Consider the following 17511-nt stretch of genomic DNA (forward strand, 5'->3'; position numbering starts at 1 on the left):
GGGTGTTTACAGGTTAAAACTCCTTTTAAAATCCATTTTTTAGAAGATTTTATTTTTAAATAATCTCTATTCTCAACATGGGGCTCAGACCCACAATCCCAAGATCAAGAGTTGCATGCTCTACTGACTGAGCCAGCCAGGTGCCTCTTAAAATCCATTTTAAAAAAATGATCTTTGGGATCCCTGGGTGGCTCAGCAGTTTAGCACTTGCCTTAGGCCCAGGGCTTGATCCTGGAGACCTGGGATCAAGTCCCGCGTCAGGCTCCCGGCATGGAGCCTGCTTCTCCCTCTGCCTGTCTCTCTCTCTCTCTCTCTCTCTATCATGAACAAATAAATAAATCTTAAAAAAAAAAGATTAAAAAAATGATCTTCAAAACAAAAAAATAATCCCTAGATTATTGAAATAATAGTCTCACCTCTTCAAGGGAAGATTCCAAATTCATTCCAAAAGCAACTCCCATTAGTCCAAAGAGAGAAAGAGAGAAGGTTCCCATGGTCAACTGTAGATTCAATCTCATCATCACGTTACGGTGGCTGGAGAGGAGAACATCTACTCAGATCAGAAGGGCCCACTAACTGTACACAACAAATTCACCAAATAATCTATTAAAGACCCCAAAGATTAAATCTACACCTTTAAAAAAGGACATACTTCCATGTTGCATTTACAGGTGATAATGATGGTATAACTCCTTCCAAAATGAGAGTTCCTTCAAAGTTTTTATCACTTTAGAATTATTTTAAAATAATATATTTACTGATTGTTCAATAGAATGCTTTCTTACCTGTCCAGATTGATGAATATAATGCTTTGTGAATCATCAATCAGTACCCTGAGTTCCCGTGTTGCATTGGAAAGATCGTCAGCTAATCGGTAATAGTTTTCCAAGAGCAATTCCATCTCTTCTGCATGGTCAATTCCAGCACTGCTCTTTTCACTTCAATTAAAGAGTTAATATAATTAATATACTCCCAATGCATCATCATACATTTAGTACGAAAAGCTTTCTGAATCTGTTTATAGTATTCAACTACTAATGAAAAAAGTGGCCTGTCTTTTCTATCATTGTGATTGAGGCCAATCAGTGCGTAGCTTTGTCAAGTGATCCTCAACACTAAAAAGAGTAAGTTGAGGGTACAGGCTAGTTGGGTTTACTGTATTCAGTAGCCCCAAGTAAAGGGATTCTCATGCACAGGTGCATGAGTTTACAGTTTACAGTAAAACCCAGATTGGTAAATGCTGGTGAATGAGGGCAAATTGGTGAAAATAAGATAAAATAAAACTAAAAACAAACAAAGAGCATTTCCTTTCCAAGGTAGGAACATAATGTCATTTTCATATATGAAAAAAAAAACGTACCTGAATGATCTCAAAAGTCACTTTGAGTCCCTTATTCCCACTACCACCCTACCACGGAGAGTAAGTAGTACTCTGTGAAAGACACTTATTATCATAAAGTATATTAGACACAGATTGGCCTAATAGGCAAAGTAAACAAGAGTTACAAGTGTGTTCAAGTTTCTACTACTGGAGGTGCCTGGGTGGCTCACCATTTGAGTGTTGCCTTTGGCTCAGGATGTGATCCCGGAGTTCCAGGATCAAGTCCCAAAGTGGGCTCCCTGCAAGGAGCCTGCTCCTCCCTCTGCCTATGTCTCTGCCTCCCTCTGGGTCTCTTATGAATAAACAGATAAACCTTTAAAAAAAGTTTCTACTACTATATCTATCAGCTATATAATAGTTTAAATTTTTTTAAAAGATTTTTATTTATTGACTCATGAGAGACACAAAGAGAAGGCAGAGACATAGGCAGAGAGAAGCAGGCTCCTCGCAGGGAGCCCGATGTGGGACTTGATCCCGGAACTCTGGGATCACACCCTGAGCTGAAGGCAGCACTCAACTGCTGAGCCACCCAGATGTCCCTATAATAGTCCTTTAATCTTAATTTTTCCTTATCAGAATAGAATCTAAATAATGAATATCCCAAAATGCTTAAAAAAATATGTACAGATTGTGAAAGCTATATACATTACAATGGTGTCTCCATTAATTTCTAACACTGTCTACAAAGAACAAAAATGAAATATTTTGAATACTTAAAAAATATTTAACTTGAGTTAAATATCGAGTGCACATAAGAGTAAACGACTTCTAATTCCGTAAGAGAGAAAAGTTTTAGAAGATAAGCATTTTTACATTAGACCAAAGTTACAGAATATATGCCAGTGTCTTACCTTCCTTCACTCCCCACCCCTGTCCCCACATGAGTATCCTTCCCTCTCTTCCACTGTGTTCCCTAGGTTAAGTTATTCAGGTAGATGTCGTGACACTGTGGTGGTCAGTTCCTTGAAGATAAAGGTAATGGAGTGTTTATATTCATCACAGTGTTTATATTCATCACAGCCCAGCACAGTGGGTGTATACAGCTGTGTATAAAGTAAACAATATATCCTCATTAAACTGAATTGGAGGCCATACATATGCAGAAATAGTAAAACAACTGGAGATAAAAAGTGCCTGTATTTTCTAGTCTGGAGAAAATATTGCATTCTCCAAGAAAAACCATCTTGAAGAAGACAGAAGACTGATCCTAACCAAACAGGCAACATAGCATGATGACATAATAATACTTACAAGACTTGGGGGTCAGTCCACTTTGTTAGGCAGAGCTCTTCCAGCAAATCTTTTTCATCCAAGATCTCCAAAACAGACTCTTTGAAAATTTTAATATCGGTTTCTAACTCTGACAGACTATAAGAGTAATCGTATAGAAATGATCAATAACAAACTTATAAACATATTTCCCTATAAGAAAAATACCTTTTTAAAATACCTTATCAAGTAAATCCACCTATATGTTCATGGTAAACACTGACTTATAAAAAAAATTGTTCATGTGCATAGTAAATATCAAAATCAATTCCCATACCAAAAATAAAGACCCTGATAGAGCATTTCATGCATAATAGCTTTTCAATAAACATTAGTCTATGTGCCCACCGAGGCTACTTTCCTACTTTGAAGGCACAAAGAGAAAGTCATTACCATTAGTAAGACTAATTGGTATTTTTAAAACAGGGAATAATCATATTTATTTTGTATCTGAGTTAATGCTATGCATTAAGCTGTTAGAACAGCTAAAAGAGAAGTCTAAGATGTTTGTGTCTACCTCCCAAGTTGGTGAACATCCAGAGTTACCTCTTGCCATTCTGTAGTAGGATGTGGAGTTTGCTTCTGTCCACAGAAGAATGTCTGGGATCCACTAAGGCTTCCAGTGTCTCAAGGATCAGGGGCTGCAGAATGCTGAGTTTCCCCTGAAGAGAGCTGATCTAGATAACAACATGACCTTTCATAAGAATCAAAACAGTCTTTTTTAGAATATTCAGGATCAGTGGATCCTCTGATGAAACACAGAAGTCTGTAATAACTAAGAAGGCTGGTAATGTTTCAGAACATGGTCATTGCTGGAATGCCTACTTCAGATGATTAAAAAACTGGATCTACCAACCAGGTTAAAAGATAACCTTGCATAATGTTGCCAGGCTTGCATTTGGTTGACAGGGCATTAACTCTCATAAGAGTTTGCCTCACATACATTTATTATGAAAAGAATGCAAGATTGATTAATTAAAATAAAACCTGCCATTCCATGGTTAAAATATATACTTCACATTTGGTAAATAATACCTATGTTCTTTGTAAACAGAATATAGTTCAAAATTTCTATATATAAAAAAACCTCTTCTGAAAACCAAAACATAACTTGGGACTTTAAGAAATAAATCGGCATCAAGTCAAAAGTATACTTATTATTCAAAAAAAAGAAAGTATACTTGTTATTCAAGTAAATTCAGGCATGGTAGACATTCAGCAGGAAAACACTGATACAGCTATACCAGTTGTTAGAATACTGAAATATTTCCATACCTGTTGGTGAATAGCCTAAGAGAATGAAGCAGTGATTAATCAAATAATGGCATCAATTCCAATATGTACTGTTTGTCTCAGCATGAGCCCAAGAGCTTATTCGGCCTATGCAGACTGTCACTGAACACTGGTTGCATCTTCTCTTCTTTCCCTCCCCTGCATTTTTCCCTTTAGTAACTGTGCTCCAAGTAGTCCCCATCTACTTGGCTGGTACTAGCGGGTGCTCCTGCTTCATGAAACCGAGTGAACTGAATGAAGCCAATTCCTACTCCCTCGGTACAGCAGGGCAGACAGAAGAGAAGAGTCCCAGGTTCACTCCATCCTCACCCACTTTACCGGCTTTGCCCACTCTGGTCAGTATGCTCCTAGAACTAACTGTTGTATTCAGGTGGTTCCTGCACAGTACTATCCTGACTACTAGGGAGAAGAAAGATAATGACCAATTTGCGGGGGCCAGGATGACAGTGACCACTGTCATTCAGGGCCTGACAGGGTCCTCAGATACCCAGTAATTATCAACACAATGAGGGAATCACAAGAATTATACACAGTTCCTATGTCCAAGTAGGTCTCAAACAGTGGCATCATCTAGCTGTCTCAAAGGATTATATACACATATTAAAGAGTAATGTGGAAAGTATTAGAATGACTTGAGCTATAATGTTTATGTGTGTGCAGTTTTACAATATGCAATTTAGTTACAGAATAAGATGGAATACATTTGAAACTTTCTTGATATGTTCTATCATATTTAGGAAGTATTCTGAATTATCACTCCTAAAATACTTACCAAAATTGTACAAAGGACAGCCAATTTAAAACATGCTTAACTGAACATTATGGCTCTCAAAGAGACTCTATAAACTCTACCTAGAGATCTCAGATCTATTTGATTAGACCATAGAGCTTATGCATGTACTTTCTCCACACAGGACCTTTAGAGATGTTTTTGTTTGGAGGTAGGGTGTGGTTAGGGAAGGTGCCATTGATACCAACTTATCTTCCTTCTCAGGAGCATTTTAAAACAACAAATTCAAGAAGCTAAATAAAAATAGGCTTACCCAGTATTGTAGGAGTGCTTCAATAGCCCTGAACTCAAAAGGTAAAGGGTATGTGACAAGTTGTCCTTCTCCAGCCAACTGTGAAGGGAGTTCCCGGAACAGCCACTGCTCTAAATTTAAATTACGATAATCTAGTATCAGAAGACACTCTGGAGTTATCACAGCTTTCAAATACTGTAAGAAATTAAAAAAAAAATTATATATACATACACACATACACATGCACATGCAAGTTGTGGAGCTATAGGAAAATAATATTTATAAAATAGAGTTTAATACGGTTTTAATTTTGGGTTAAGCCTCAACTAAATCCTAATTAAAAAAAATTGTATATATACATACACAATATATACTTTTTTAAAGAAACGAAGTCTAAAATATAAGTACTTCTAATGCACTCTCAACAGAACTAGAATAAAACTACATATTAAGAATTCCAGGGTAATCAGGAGACCAACAGGGAACAATAAAAAAAACAAGGTAAGGTTTTCTTAGTTACATATTTGGTAGACTTTTGGAAAAGACTGTTTAGTCATGATTACTTTGGCTGAAATGGGAAAGCTGTCTTTTTAAAATGTCACCAAAACATATTAAGCTAACTTCAAACTATAAAGCTAAAACACAGCCTCAGTGCTCTAATTTAGAACACCAAGAAATTAAAAATTTATTCTGAAGACTGACGTCTTTTTTTTTTAAAGAGTTCTTTTTTTTTTTTTAATTTTTATTTATTTATGATAGTCACAGAGAGAGAGAGAGGCAGAGACATAGGCAGAGGGAGAAGCAGGCTCCATGCACCGGGAGCCCGATGTGGGATTCGATCCCGGGTCTCCAGGATCACGCCCTGGGCCAAAGGCAGGCGCCAAACCGCTGCACCACCCAGGGATCCCAAGACTGACGTCCTTTAAGTTAGGAAAGTAGCTTGTGGCCACTGTATTAGTGATATAAATATTAGGGATTTCTCACATTTTCCCCCAACATATTATGAAGACTTTTATACAGAAAAATTGAAAAACTATGCAATGAATACCTATATATATATCATTTAGATTGTACAATTAACATTCTGCTAAATTTACATTATCAGACACTTCTCTCTTCATGAGAGATAATTTTTGTAAAAATGATCAGGGGCAAGAAAAAATTATTTTAATTCCAGTACACTTAACAGTATTCTATCAACTTTGGTGTACAACACAGTGGTTCAGCAATTCTATACATTACTCCGTGCTCATCGTGATAAGTATACTCTTCATTCCTTTCACCTGTTTCCCCCATCCCCCACCCACCTCCCCTTTAGTGAACACCTGTTTGTTCTCTAGAGTTAAGAATCTTGTTCTTATTGTCTGTTTCTTAAATTCCACATAAGTGAAAAATCATACGGTATTTGTCTTTCTGATTTATTTCACTTAGTATTATACTTTCTAGCTCTGTCCATGTTGTTGCAAATGGCAAGATTTCATGTATTTTTTTTACGGCTAACATTCATTCCATTGTGTGTGTGTATACAGCACACTTTAACAACTCATCTATTGGTGAACACCTGGGTTGCTTCTATAATTTAGCTATTGTAAAAAAAAAATGCTGTAATAAACAGAGGGCTGCATAGATCTTTTCAAATTAGTGTTTACATTCTCTTTGGGTAAATATTCAGTAGTGTGATTACTGGATCATAGGATAGTTCTATTTTTAATTTTTTTTAAAGATTTTATTTCTTTATTAATGAGAGACAGAGAGAGAGAGGCAGAGACACGGGCAGAGGGAGAAGAAGCAGGCTACATGCAGGGAGCCCGATGTGGGACTCGATACTGGGTCTCCAGGATCACACCCCGGGCCGAAGGCTGCGCCAAACTGCTGAGCCACCGGGGCTGCCCTATTTTTAATTTTTTGAGGAACCTCCATACTGTTCTCCACAGCAGCTGCACTGTTTACAGTCCCATCAACAGTGCACTAAGGTTCCTTTTTCTCCACATCCTCACCAACACCTGTTGTTTCCTGTGTTACTGGTTTTACCATTTTGATCAATGTGAGGTGATACCTCATTGTAGTTCTGATTTGCATTTCCCTGATGACAGGTGATGATGAGCATCTTTTCATGTGTCTGTTGGTCATCTAGATGTCTTCTTTAGAGAAATGTCCATGTCTTCTGCTTATTTTGTAATTGGATTTGGGGTTTTTTTTTGGCATTGAGCTGTGTTAAGTTCTTTATATATTTTGGAGACTCTTTATGGGATATGTCATTTGCACATATCTTCTCCCATTCTGTAGGTTGTCTTCTAGTTTTGTTTTGTTTTTTCCTGTACAGAATCTTTTCATTTTGATGTAGTCCCAATACTTTATTTTGCTTTTGTTTCCCTTGTCTCAGGGGACATACCTAGGAAAATGTTGCTACAGCCTGTGTCAGACACATTACTGCCTGTGCGGTCTTCTAGGATGCTTATGGTTCCAGATCTCACATTTAGGTCCTTAATCCATTTTAAGATTCTATTTATTTATTTATTTTTTAAAGATTTATTTATTCATGAGACACACAAAGAGAGGCAGAGACACAGGCAGAGGGAGAAGGAGACTCCTCGCAGGAAGTCCGATGCAGGACTCAATCCCGGATCCCAGTATTACTCTCTAAGCTGAAAGCAGACATTCAACCACTGAGCCACCCAGGCGTCCTGTTTTTGGTTTTTTTTAAGATTTTATTTATTCATTCATGAGAGACACAGAGAGAGAGGCAGAGATCATAGACTTGATCCCAGGACCGTGGAATCACAACCTGAGCCAAAGGCAGACATTCAACCCTTGAGCCACCTAGGCATCCCTTAAGCTTACTTTTGTGTATGGTATAAGAAGGTGGTCCAGTTTCATTCTTTTGGATGAGGCTAAATGGTTTTCCATAGCCGTTTGTTGCAGAAACTGCCATTTTTCCCCACTGCATATTCTTGCCTCCTTGTTGAAGATTAATTGACCATATAATCATGGGTGTTTCTGGGTTTTCTATTCTATTCCTGATCTATGTGTCTACTTTTGTACCAATTCTATACTGTTGTGATTACTGTAGCTATGTAATATATCTTGATATCTGGGAATGTGAGGCCTCCAGCTTTTCTTTTTAAAGACTGCTTTAACTATTTGGGGTCTTTTGTGGTTCCACAGAAATTTTAGGATTATTTGTTCTACTTCTGTGAAAAATGCTGACCCTCTCTACCTGACTTTACACCAAATCTCACCACCCCACGTGCTGGTGGAACAGGCTCAGTCACACTTGCCTCAGTCCAAGCACAACACCACCCCTCGCCCCTCAGAAGACCAGCCCAAACCCCTGCTTATACCCACATCTCCTGATTCAGGAGTTTTGCAAGGCCTGGGTTCCCATAGGAGTAGCAACAGTTCTCATTTCACAAGACGACCAGAGCTCACCTAGTTAAAATGTGCCACATTTAGACCAGGGACCAAATGTTGTCCACAACAGACAAAGAAAGCCTCTACAGACAACTGGCCTGAAGGATAAAGTGGCCAGGACACAATAGCAGAGCTCTCCCAGCACATATTGGAGATACTCCCAGAAGTGCCAGGCCCTGGAACATGGGGACACTATGCTACAGGGAACTACAGAACCTTTTTTTTTTTTATAAGGCCATTATTTTAAAGAATAGGAGACACAGCTGACTTTCCTAACACACAGAAATAGGCACAGAGACTTAGACAAAATGAGAAGACAGAGGAATTTATCCTAAATGAAAGGACAAGGACACAGCCAGAGATCTTAGCAAAACAGATATAGATAACATGCCTGATGGAGAATTTAAAACAATGATCAGAAGGATACTCACTGAACTTGAGAAGAGTAGAGAACATCAATGAGATCCTTAATGAGATGAGGAATAATAAAGAGATAAAGGGATCAATAAATGAAATGAGAAACATTTCACTTGACAGAATAAATAGCAGACTGGAAGAAGCAAATGAATTACTGACCTAGAAGACACAGTAATATAATCAAGCTGAATAAAAGAGAGGAAAAAGAATTATGCAATAGAAGAGACTTAGGAACTCAGTGACTCCATCAAACTTAATAATATTCATATTGTAGAAGTCCCAGGAGAGAGAGAAAAGGGGGTAGACAATTTAGTTGAAGAAATAATAGCTGAAAACTTCCCTAATTCGGGAAGGAAACAGATATTCAGATTCAGGAGGCACAGAGAATACCAAACAAAATCAACAAAGGCATATCCACACCACTGTAATTAAAATGACAAAATACAGTGATAAAAAGTATAAAATGCAGAAGACAAAGATGATGGTTACATATGGAAACCTCACGAAGCTATCAGATTTTTCAGCAGAAACTTTCCAAGACAAAGTGGCGGCATAATATATTCAAAATGCTGGATGGGAAAAACCTACAGCCCAAAATACTTTATCCAACAAGGCTATAATTCAGAAGAGTAAGTCAAAGTTTCCCAGAGAAACAAAACTATAGGAGTTCATGACAACTAAACTAGGCCTGCAAGAAATATTAAAGGGGAATCTTTGAGTGCAAAGGAAAGACCAAAAAGGACAATATGAAGTTCAGAAACACAAAAGCACTAAAAATGAGTATTTTTGTAAAAAAAAATAAACATCAGTCAAGAACTCACAAAATGCAAGGATGTAAAATAAGACATCATATACCTAAAACATGGCAAGGAGAAGAGTAAAGAATGGTTCCAAAATTAAATGAACATCAAGTTAATAAAGACAGTAATATGTAGATGTTAAAAATGAACGTAATGATGACTGCAAATCAAAACCAATTATAGATATGTAAAAAATAAAGGACTCCAAGTACATCACTAAAGAAACCCAGCAAACCATGAAAGACAAGAAAGAATCAGAAAAAATCTTGAGAAACAACCGTAAAACAAGTAATAAAGTGGCATACATACATTTCTACCAATAATTATTTTTAATGTAAGTGGACTAAACACCCCAATCAAAAGACACAGGATATCAGAGTGGCTAAAAAAACAAGACCAATCTATCTGCTTACAGGAGACTCATTTTATTTTATTTTTTTAAAAAGATTTATTTATTCATTCATGAGAGACAGAGAGAGAAAGAGAGAGGCAGAGACACAGGCAGAGGGAGAAGCAGGCTCCGGGACTTGCCGGGAGCCCGACGCGGGACTCGATCCCGGGACTCCAGGATCACACACTGGGCCAAAGGCAGGCGCCAAACCACTGAGCCACCCAGGGATCCCCCAGGAGACTCATTTTAGACCCAGACACCTGCAGATTAAAAGTGAAGGGATGGAAAAGTATTTATTGTGCACATGGAAGTAAAAAGAAAGTCAGAGTAGCAATACTTTAATCGGAAAAAATAGATTTAAAAAAAATAGATTTTAAAACAAAGACTATAACATGAGACAAAGAAGAACACTATATAATCATAAAAAGGACAATCCAACAAGAAGATATAACAATTATAAACATGCACCCAATATGGGAGCACCCAAATACTTCCTTTATGCTTGTTACTATTGATTACATAATACAGTAGGGGACAACACCCCACTTACATCAATGGACAGATAATCCAAACAGAAAATCAACAAAGAAACAGTAAATCTAAATGACACATTGGACCAGATCGATCTAACAGATATATACAGAACATTCTATCCTAAAACAACAAAATACACATTCAAGTGTACATGGAACATTCTCCAGAATAGATATTTTAGGCAACAAAACAAGCCTCAACAAATTAAAAAAGACTGAGGTTATACTATGCATCTTCATTGACCACAATGCTATGAAACTAGAAATCAACCACAAGAAAAAAGCTGGAAAGAACATAAATTTATGAAGTTTAAATAATATGCTACTAAAACAATGAATGGGTCAAACAGGAAATAAAAGAATAAAAAGGTACACAGAAACAAAAGAAAATGAAAACACAATGGTTCAAAAACCTTTGGGATACAGCAAAAGTAGTCTGGAAGTATATAGCAGTACAGGCCTATCTCAAGGAGCAAACAAACAAACAAAAAACAAAAAAACCTCAAACCATCTAATCTTATACTTAAGGAAGCTAGAAAAAGAGTAACAAAGCTGAAAGCCAGCAGGAAAAAGGAAATAATAAAGATTAAAACAGAAATAAATGATACAGAAACTAAAGAAACAATAGATCAATGAAACCCAGAACTATTTTTGGGAGGGATGGAGGAGGGGAACAATAAAATGAACACCTAGCCACACTTATCAAGAAAAAAAGAACTCAAATAAATAAAATCACAAATGAGAGAGGAGAAATAATAACCAACACCACAAAAATACAAACTGTAAGAGTATTATAAAAAACTATCAACAAATTGGACAATCTTGAAGAAATGTGTAAGTTCCTAGAAACAATCTACCCAAAGTGAAACAGAAAATTTGAACAGATTGATTAGCAGCAACGAAATTAAATCAGTAATCAAAAAACTCCAAATATTCAAAAATCTGAAATCTGATGGCTTCACAGGCAGATTCTACCATTTAAAGAAAAATTATTATCCATACCTCTCAAACTATTCCAAAAAACTCAACAAAAAAAATTCCAAATTCATTTCATGAGGCACTATCACTCTGACAAAACCAGATAGTTATCAAAGAAAGAACATAACCATAGCCCAGTATCTCTGATGAACACAGATTCAAAAATCCTCAACAAAATACTAGCAAACCAAATCCAAAAATACATTAGAAATACATTAAAGAATCATTTGCCACAATCAAGTGGGATTTACTCCTGGGATGTTAAGGGTGGTTCAATATTCACAAATCAGTCAATGTGATACATCACATCCATAAAAGAAAGGATAAAAAGCACATGATCTTTTTAATAGATGCAGAAAAAGCATTCAACAAAGTACATTCGTGATAAAAAACCCTCCACAAAGTAAGATTAGAGGGAACATACCTCAACATAAAAAGGCCATATATGAAAAACAGCAAACACCATACTCAAAAAACTAAGCATTTCCCCTAAGATCAGGAACAAGACAAGGATGTCTACTCCCACCACTTTTAATCAATACAGTAGTGGGAAGTACTGGCCATAGCAATCAGACAACAAAAAGGAATACAAGCAGCCAAACTGGTAAGGAAGAAGTAAAATTTTCACTATTTGCAGATGACACGATACTAAATATAGAAAAAACCTTAAAGATTCCACCAAAAAACTACTAGAGTTGATACACAAATTCAACAGTCACACAATACAAAAATCAATGTATAGAAATATCTTGTATTTCTATACACCAATGATTAAGCAGCAGCAAGAGAAAATAAGAAAACAATCCCATTAACAACTGCATCGAAAACCATACGATACCTAGGAATAAACCTACCCAAAGAAGTAAAACATCTGTACTCTGAAAACTATAGAACACCTATGAAAGAAACTGAAGACATGAAGAGAGACATTTCAAGCTCATGGGTTGGAAGAACAAATATTGTTAAAATGTCTATACTACTCAAAGGAATCTACAGATTTAATGCAATCCCTATCAAAATACCAACTGCATTTTTCACAGAACCAAAACAAATAATCCTAAAGTCTGTATGGAATCACAATCACAATTCCACAATCATGGAATGGTAGAATAGCCAAAGCAATCTAGAAAAAGAAAAGCAAAGCTGGGGGCATCACAATTCTGGACTTCAAGCTATATTACAAAGCTATAGTCATCAAGACAGTATGGTACTGGCACAAAAACAGACACACTGATCGATGGAAAGGAACAGAAAACCCAGAAATGGGCCCACAACCATATGGTCAACTAATCTTGACAAAGCAGGAAAGAACATCCAATGGAAAAAAGACGGTCTCTTCAACAAATGGTTTGGGACAACTGGATGGCCTCATCCAAAAGAATGAGACTGGACCACTTTCTTACACCATACACAGAAATAAAAGGGTTAGCATCCAAAATATATAAAGAACTGATATAACACCCCCAAAATAATCCAATTAAAAGTGGGGAGATGACATGAACAGACATTTCTCCAAAGAACAAATCCAGATGGCCAAAAGACACATGAAAAGATACTCCTTATCACTTATTATCAGAGAAATGTGAATTAAAATTGAGTTACCACCTCGTATCTCACAGAATGGCTAAAATCAACAACAACAACAACAACAACACACACACACACACACACACACACACACACAGATGCTGGTGAGGATGTAGAGAAAAAGGAAGCCTTTTGCCCTGTTGGTGGGAATGCAAACCAGTGCAGCCACCGTGGAGAACAGTATGGAGATTCCTCAAAAATTTAAAAATAGAACCACTCTATTATCCAGTTATTGCACTACTGGATATTTACCCAAAGAATACCAAAATATTCATGTTTGGAATACCAAAACATGAAGGGATACATGTTCCCCTATGTTTACAGCAGCATTATTTACATAGTCAAGATATGAAGCTCAAATACTCATTGATCGATGAATAGATGAAGAAGATGTGGTATACATGTACCATGGAATATTATTCAGCCACAAAAAAGAATGAAATCTTGCCATTTGCAAAGATATGAAGCTAGAGAGTATAATGCTAAGTGAAATAAGTCAGAGAAAGACAAATACCATATGATTTTACTTATAAATGAAATTTAAGAAAGAAAACAAAGGAGCAAAGTTAGAAAAAAAAAAAAAAAAAGGCAAAAAAGGAGACAAACCAAGAAACAGACTCTTAAGTATAGAGAACTGATAGTTACCAGAGGGGAGGTGGATGGAAGACAGGGGATATAGGTGATAGGGATTAAGGAGAGCACTCGTTATGATGAGTACTGCTGATTAAAATAAAAACTTTAAAGAAAATGCAGTCAGTATTTTGATAGGGATTGCATTAAATCTGTAGATTGCTTTGGGTGGTATAGACATTTTAACAATATTTTCCTCGTCCTTAAGCACAGAATATCTTTCCACTTCTTTGCATCATCTTTAATTTCTTTCTTCAGTGTTTTATAGTTTTCAGAGTACATGTCTTACACCTCCTTGGTTTTAAGTTTACTCCTAGGTATGTTACTTTTGACACAAATGTAAACGGACTGTTTCCTTAATTTCTCTTTCTGCTGCTTATTAGTATATAGAAACTCAACTGATTTCAGGGTACGTGGGTGACTCAGTGGGTTAGGCATCTGCCTTTGGCTCAGGTTGTGATCTCAGGTCCAGAGATCGAGCCTCATAATGGGTTCCTTGCTCAGACAGAAGTCTGCTTCTCCCTCTCTCTCTCTGCCCACCCACCCTCCCTTGCTCTCTCCCTCTCTCAAGTCAATAAAATCTTTAAAAAAAAGAACGGAAGAGGGATCCCTGGGTGGCGCAGCGGTTTAGCGCCTGCCTTTGGCCCAGGGCGCGATCCTGGAGACCCAGGATTGAATCCCACGTCGGGCTCCCGGTGCATGGAGCCTGCTTCTCCATCTGCCTATGTCTCTGCCTCTCTCTCTCTCTCTCTCTGTGACTATCATAAATAAATAAAAATTAAAAAAAAAAAAAGAAAGGAAGAAATGTAATTGATTTCTGTACATTGCACCCTGTGACTTACTGAATTCATTTATCAGTTCTAGTAGCTTTTTGGCGGACAAAGAGATAACTTTTTTGAAGGGTGCTACCTACCAATAAAAGTGAAATATTTTCTGAAGACTGCTTCTATTTTTAGTTACTTAAAAATTCTAGTTAAATGGAAACCTGCCATCAAAGACTTTTTAAAGAAAGGTCTGAGGTGCCTGGGTGGCTTAGTTGGTTAAGCATCTGCCTGCCTTCTTCAGCTCAGGTCATCATCTCAGAATCCTGGGATGGAGCCCTGCATCAGGCTCCCTGCTTCTCCCTCTGCCTCTTCTCTCCGCCACCATGCTTGCACTCTATCAAATAAATAAAATCTTAAAAAAAAAAAAACAACCCAAGAAAGTAGGTTTAATGTCTACCATAGAGCCCATACCATTGAGAACCATGTCACATCTATTTCTGAATCCTAGACTTTAGCTCACCAAAATTATGTATATTCAAATTTATTCCAAATCACTAAGTCAAGTCAAATTTATTGTACTCTCAGTAAGCAGAGGAAGATGCAATTTATTTTAGGAAGCTTTCTGCTATAAATTTAAGATTACAAACTTTAAGGGATATTCATGGTCTATTTGGAGAACCAGAATATGTTTTTGGTAGCTAAGGTTATACTATAATGAAATGTAACTATATACAACTGAAAATGTCTATTATAAACCAAGATTCTTTCTCTTATTTCAGAAACGAGAGACTAAATTCAAGCAGCAAGAATACAGACTGCAATCATAACTTTTCCAACATAAAACATCTGCTGAACATATGTACAGAATCCTGGAAGAAGAGTTATACTCACAATGATACGTTACACTATAAAGTATCCTGTGTTACACAGACCCATTTCATTATAAAACTGCTTTTAATTATGTATTTATCAAGATGACTAGCAAGTAACTTCTGTAAGATGCCAGTAAGAAATGTAGATGACATAAAACCCTTTACCTCCATTCTCATGATAATTCTATTGTTTCTAGTTGTGATGCTCATCACATGCTGAAACCTCAAATCTCTGGCTTGAAGACCTAATTCTTGATATAGGTCAGTTTTCTTCTTTTCTATAAAAGAAACATTTTTAACAAAAAGAGTGGGCCAACCTAATAAATGAAAGAGTTCATATTTTTCTACCAGAGCACTCCTCCCACCAACATTGACATTTTCTACTACCAGAAACAAGTCAAAATAAGTCTTTTTATTAGCCATTTTTACCTCAAACACACAAGCTGATTTTGGTCAAACTCTAATAGTTCTTTCTTCATTTTATCCATACTTCATAAAATTTCTTTGTATTCAGAAGTCCCTTGGGACTAGCATAAAACCACAGCCTCACCTGACTTAATATATCTATGTCAAGCTCTAGAGATGGGTTATTATTTTAAAATACAAACTATACAGAACTACATTTCCTAGGTTTTCTGCTTTCAGGATTTTAAATCTGAACAGATAACATAAATTTTCTTGGTTCTTGGACTAATAATACAAAATGAATAATTAAAGTCAGTTTTCTCACTAAATTCTCCCACCTGAAAGCTAAACTTATTATCTAAGAGAAAGTATAATGAAGCAGCTCAAGAAATGGTTATAGTGGCATCTGTACTTGTAGTGTCAAATCACACCTGTGACAGAGCACTAAGTAGGATAGTCACCTGAAGGAGGTAACAGGCAAAAAAAAAACCCACCCAAAATATCCCATCAGGATCTCAGGCAATAGCAAGTATAGGATCATGGGGCTAGAAGCACAGGGGAGATCCTTATGAAGCCTACATCTGGGGTCAGACAGTAAAGAGAGGCTTAGTTTCATTTTAAACAGTAACTGTCCATAAGAATGATCATCAGCAGATCGCCATCCAGTGCTCTGACCCTGTCTTCTGTCCCCCCCCCCCACCCCCCCCACCACAATATCAGTAGTACTATGTAAGTCAGCCTTAAATGTGGAACAAGAGATGCATATGTGGACTAGGGCGTGGAAAGGGAGACTAAAGAAAAACAAAATGTGCTCCAGCTGCATACCAGTCTCTGCTTTCAAAATATTCCTTTTACATCCGTTAGAAAGTCTCTAAAACCAATTCTGGGAGAACATGCACAGTCCAGGTATCACCAGTTCCAATTAGGACCGATGGACAAATGCTGAAAATAGATCTGTTTCAATACACCCCTCCACACAAAGAATATTCTACTCAAAACACTACAATTTATTGATTTCCATCAGCTTCACTCATTTACTGGTGAATGAGGGGGGGGGTGGGGAGTGATAAGGGAGGAGGGAAGTGATAAGAAAATGAAAGATACTTACCAAAAGAAGTAACATTTCCCTCTTTGTCAAATTTTGTCTAAAGAGAGATAATAAAAACAAAATATTATTTTCTCCCAAATGAGTATGCTCTTTATAGATAGTATTATACTACACGGTATTATGCTATCTCCCAAAAATAGATATGCATAGATAAACAAAAACTGTTTTTTAAGGTAAAATTCAGTTATGAGTTAAGGGTTGAAAGAATTCCTTTTTCCTCTGCTAGGACAGATGGGACCTTTAACTTTGTTTTGGTTCCCCTGGAAATCTGATAAGGGAGTATCAGTGCCATTGCTTATGGTAAAAATGCCCAATGCCTGGTCAATTGCATAGGATCAGGAAGACTATGGACGAATTATAGATAACCTGGCAGGAAGCCACTCCCCTGCTTTTCCTTGCATGGGGTGGCTCTTGTAACTGGCCGTGTTTCTTGCATGGGGATTTTTCTGAAGATTATTTATTTATTCATGAAAGACACACAGGCAAATACAGACTAGCTTTCCTCAAATTTCTTTCACAAATACACCTTCTGCAGAAAATTTGAAATAAAGCAAAATAAAACTAATCATGTGAACTAAGAAATTTCAGAGAAAACCATGCAAATATTTTACATGTCCTTCCAGACTTTTCCTAACCATTAATGTCACACT

General features: G+C 36.9%; 1 protein-coding gene across 4 annotated transcripts in view; it reads right to left on the bottom strand.

Moving 5' to 3' along the window:
- MRS2 (magnesium transporter MRS2) overlaps window positions 1-17511 on the bottom strand; it is a 34917-nt gene that overhangs the window by 13489 nt on the left and 3917 nt on the right. For all 4 annotated transcript variants that reach the window (XR_012025427.1, XM_072813889.1, XM_072813891.1 and 1 more), the window contains exons 3-9: window positions 16862-16898; window positions 15514-15626; window positions 4987-5160; window positions 3197-3327; window positions 2633-2749; window positions 786-938; window positions 417-534 (exon numbers count right to left, since the gene is read on the bottom strand). Coding sequence is in view for 3 of the 4 variants with exons in the window: in XM_072813889.1 (XP_072669990.1) it covers window positions 417-534; window positions 786-938; window positions 2633-2749; window positions 3197-3327; window positions 4987-5160; window positions 15514-15626; window positions 16862-16898 (843 nt within the window). In the remaining variant the exon portion in view is untranslated. The remainder of the gene's footprint in view (window positions 1-416; window positions 535-785; window positions 939-2632; window positions 2750-3196; window positions 3328-4986; window positions 5161-15513; window positions 15627-16861; window positions 16899-17511) is intronic.

This window comes from Canis lupus, chromosome 37 (genome assembly GCF_048164855.1).
Source record: "Canis lupus baileyi chromosome 37, mCanLup2.hap1, whole genome shotgun sequence".
NCBI classification, from domain to species: Eukaryota; Metazoa; Chordata; class Mammalia; order Carnivora; family Canidae; genus Canis; species Canis lupus.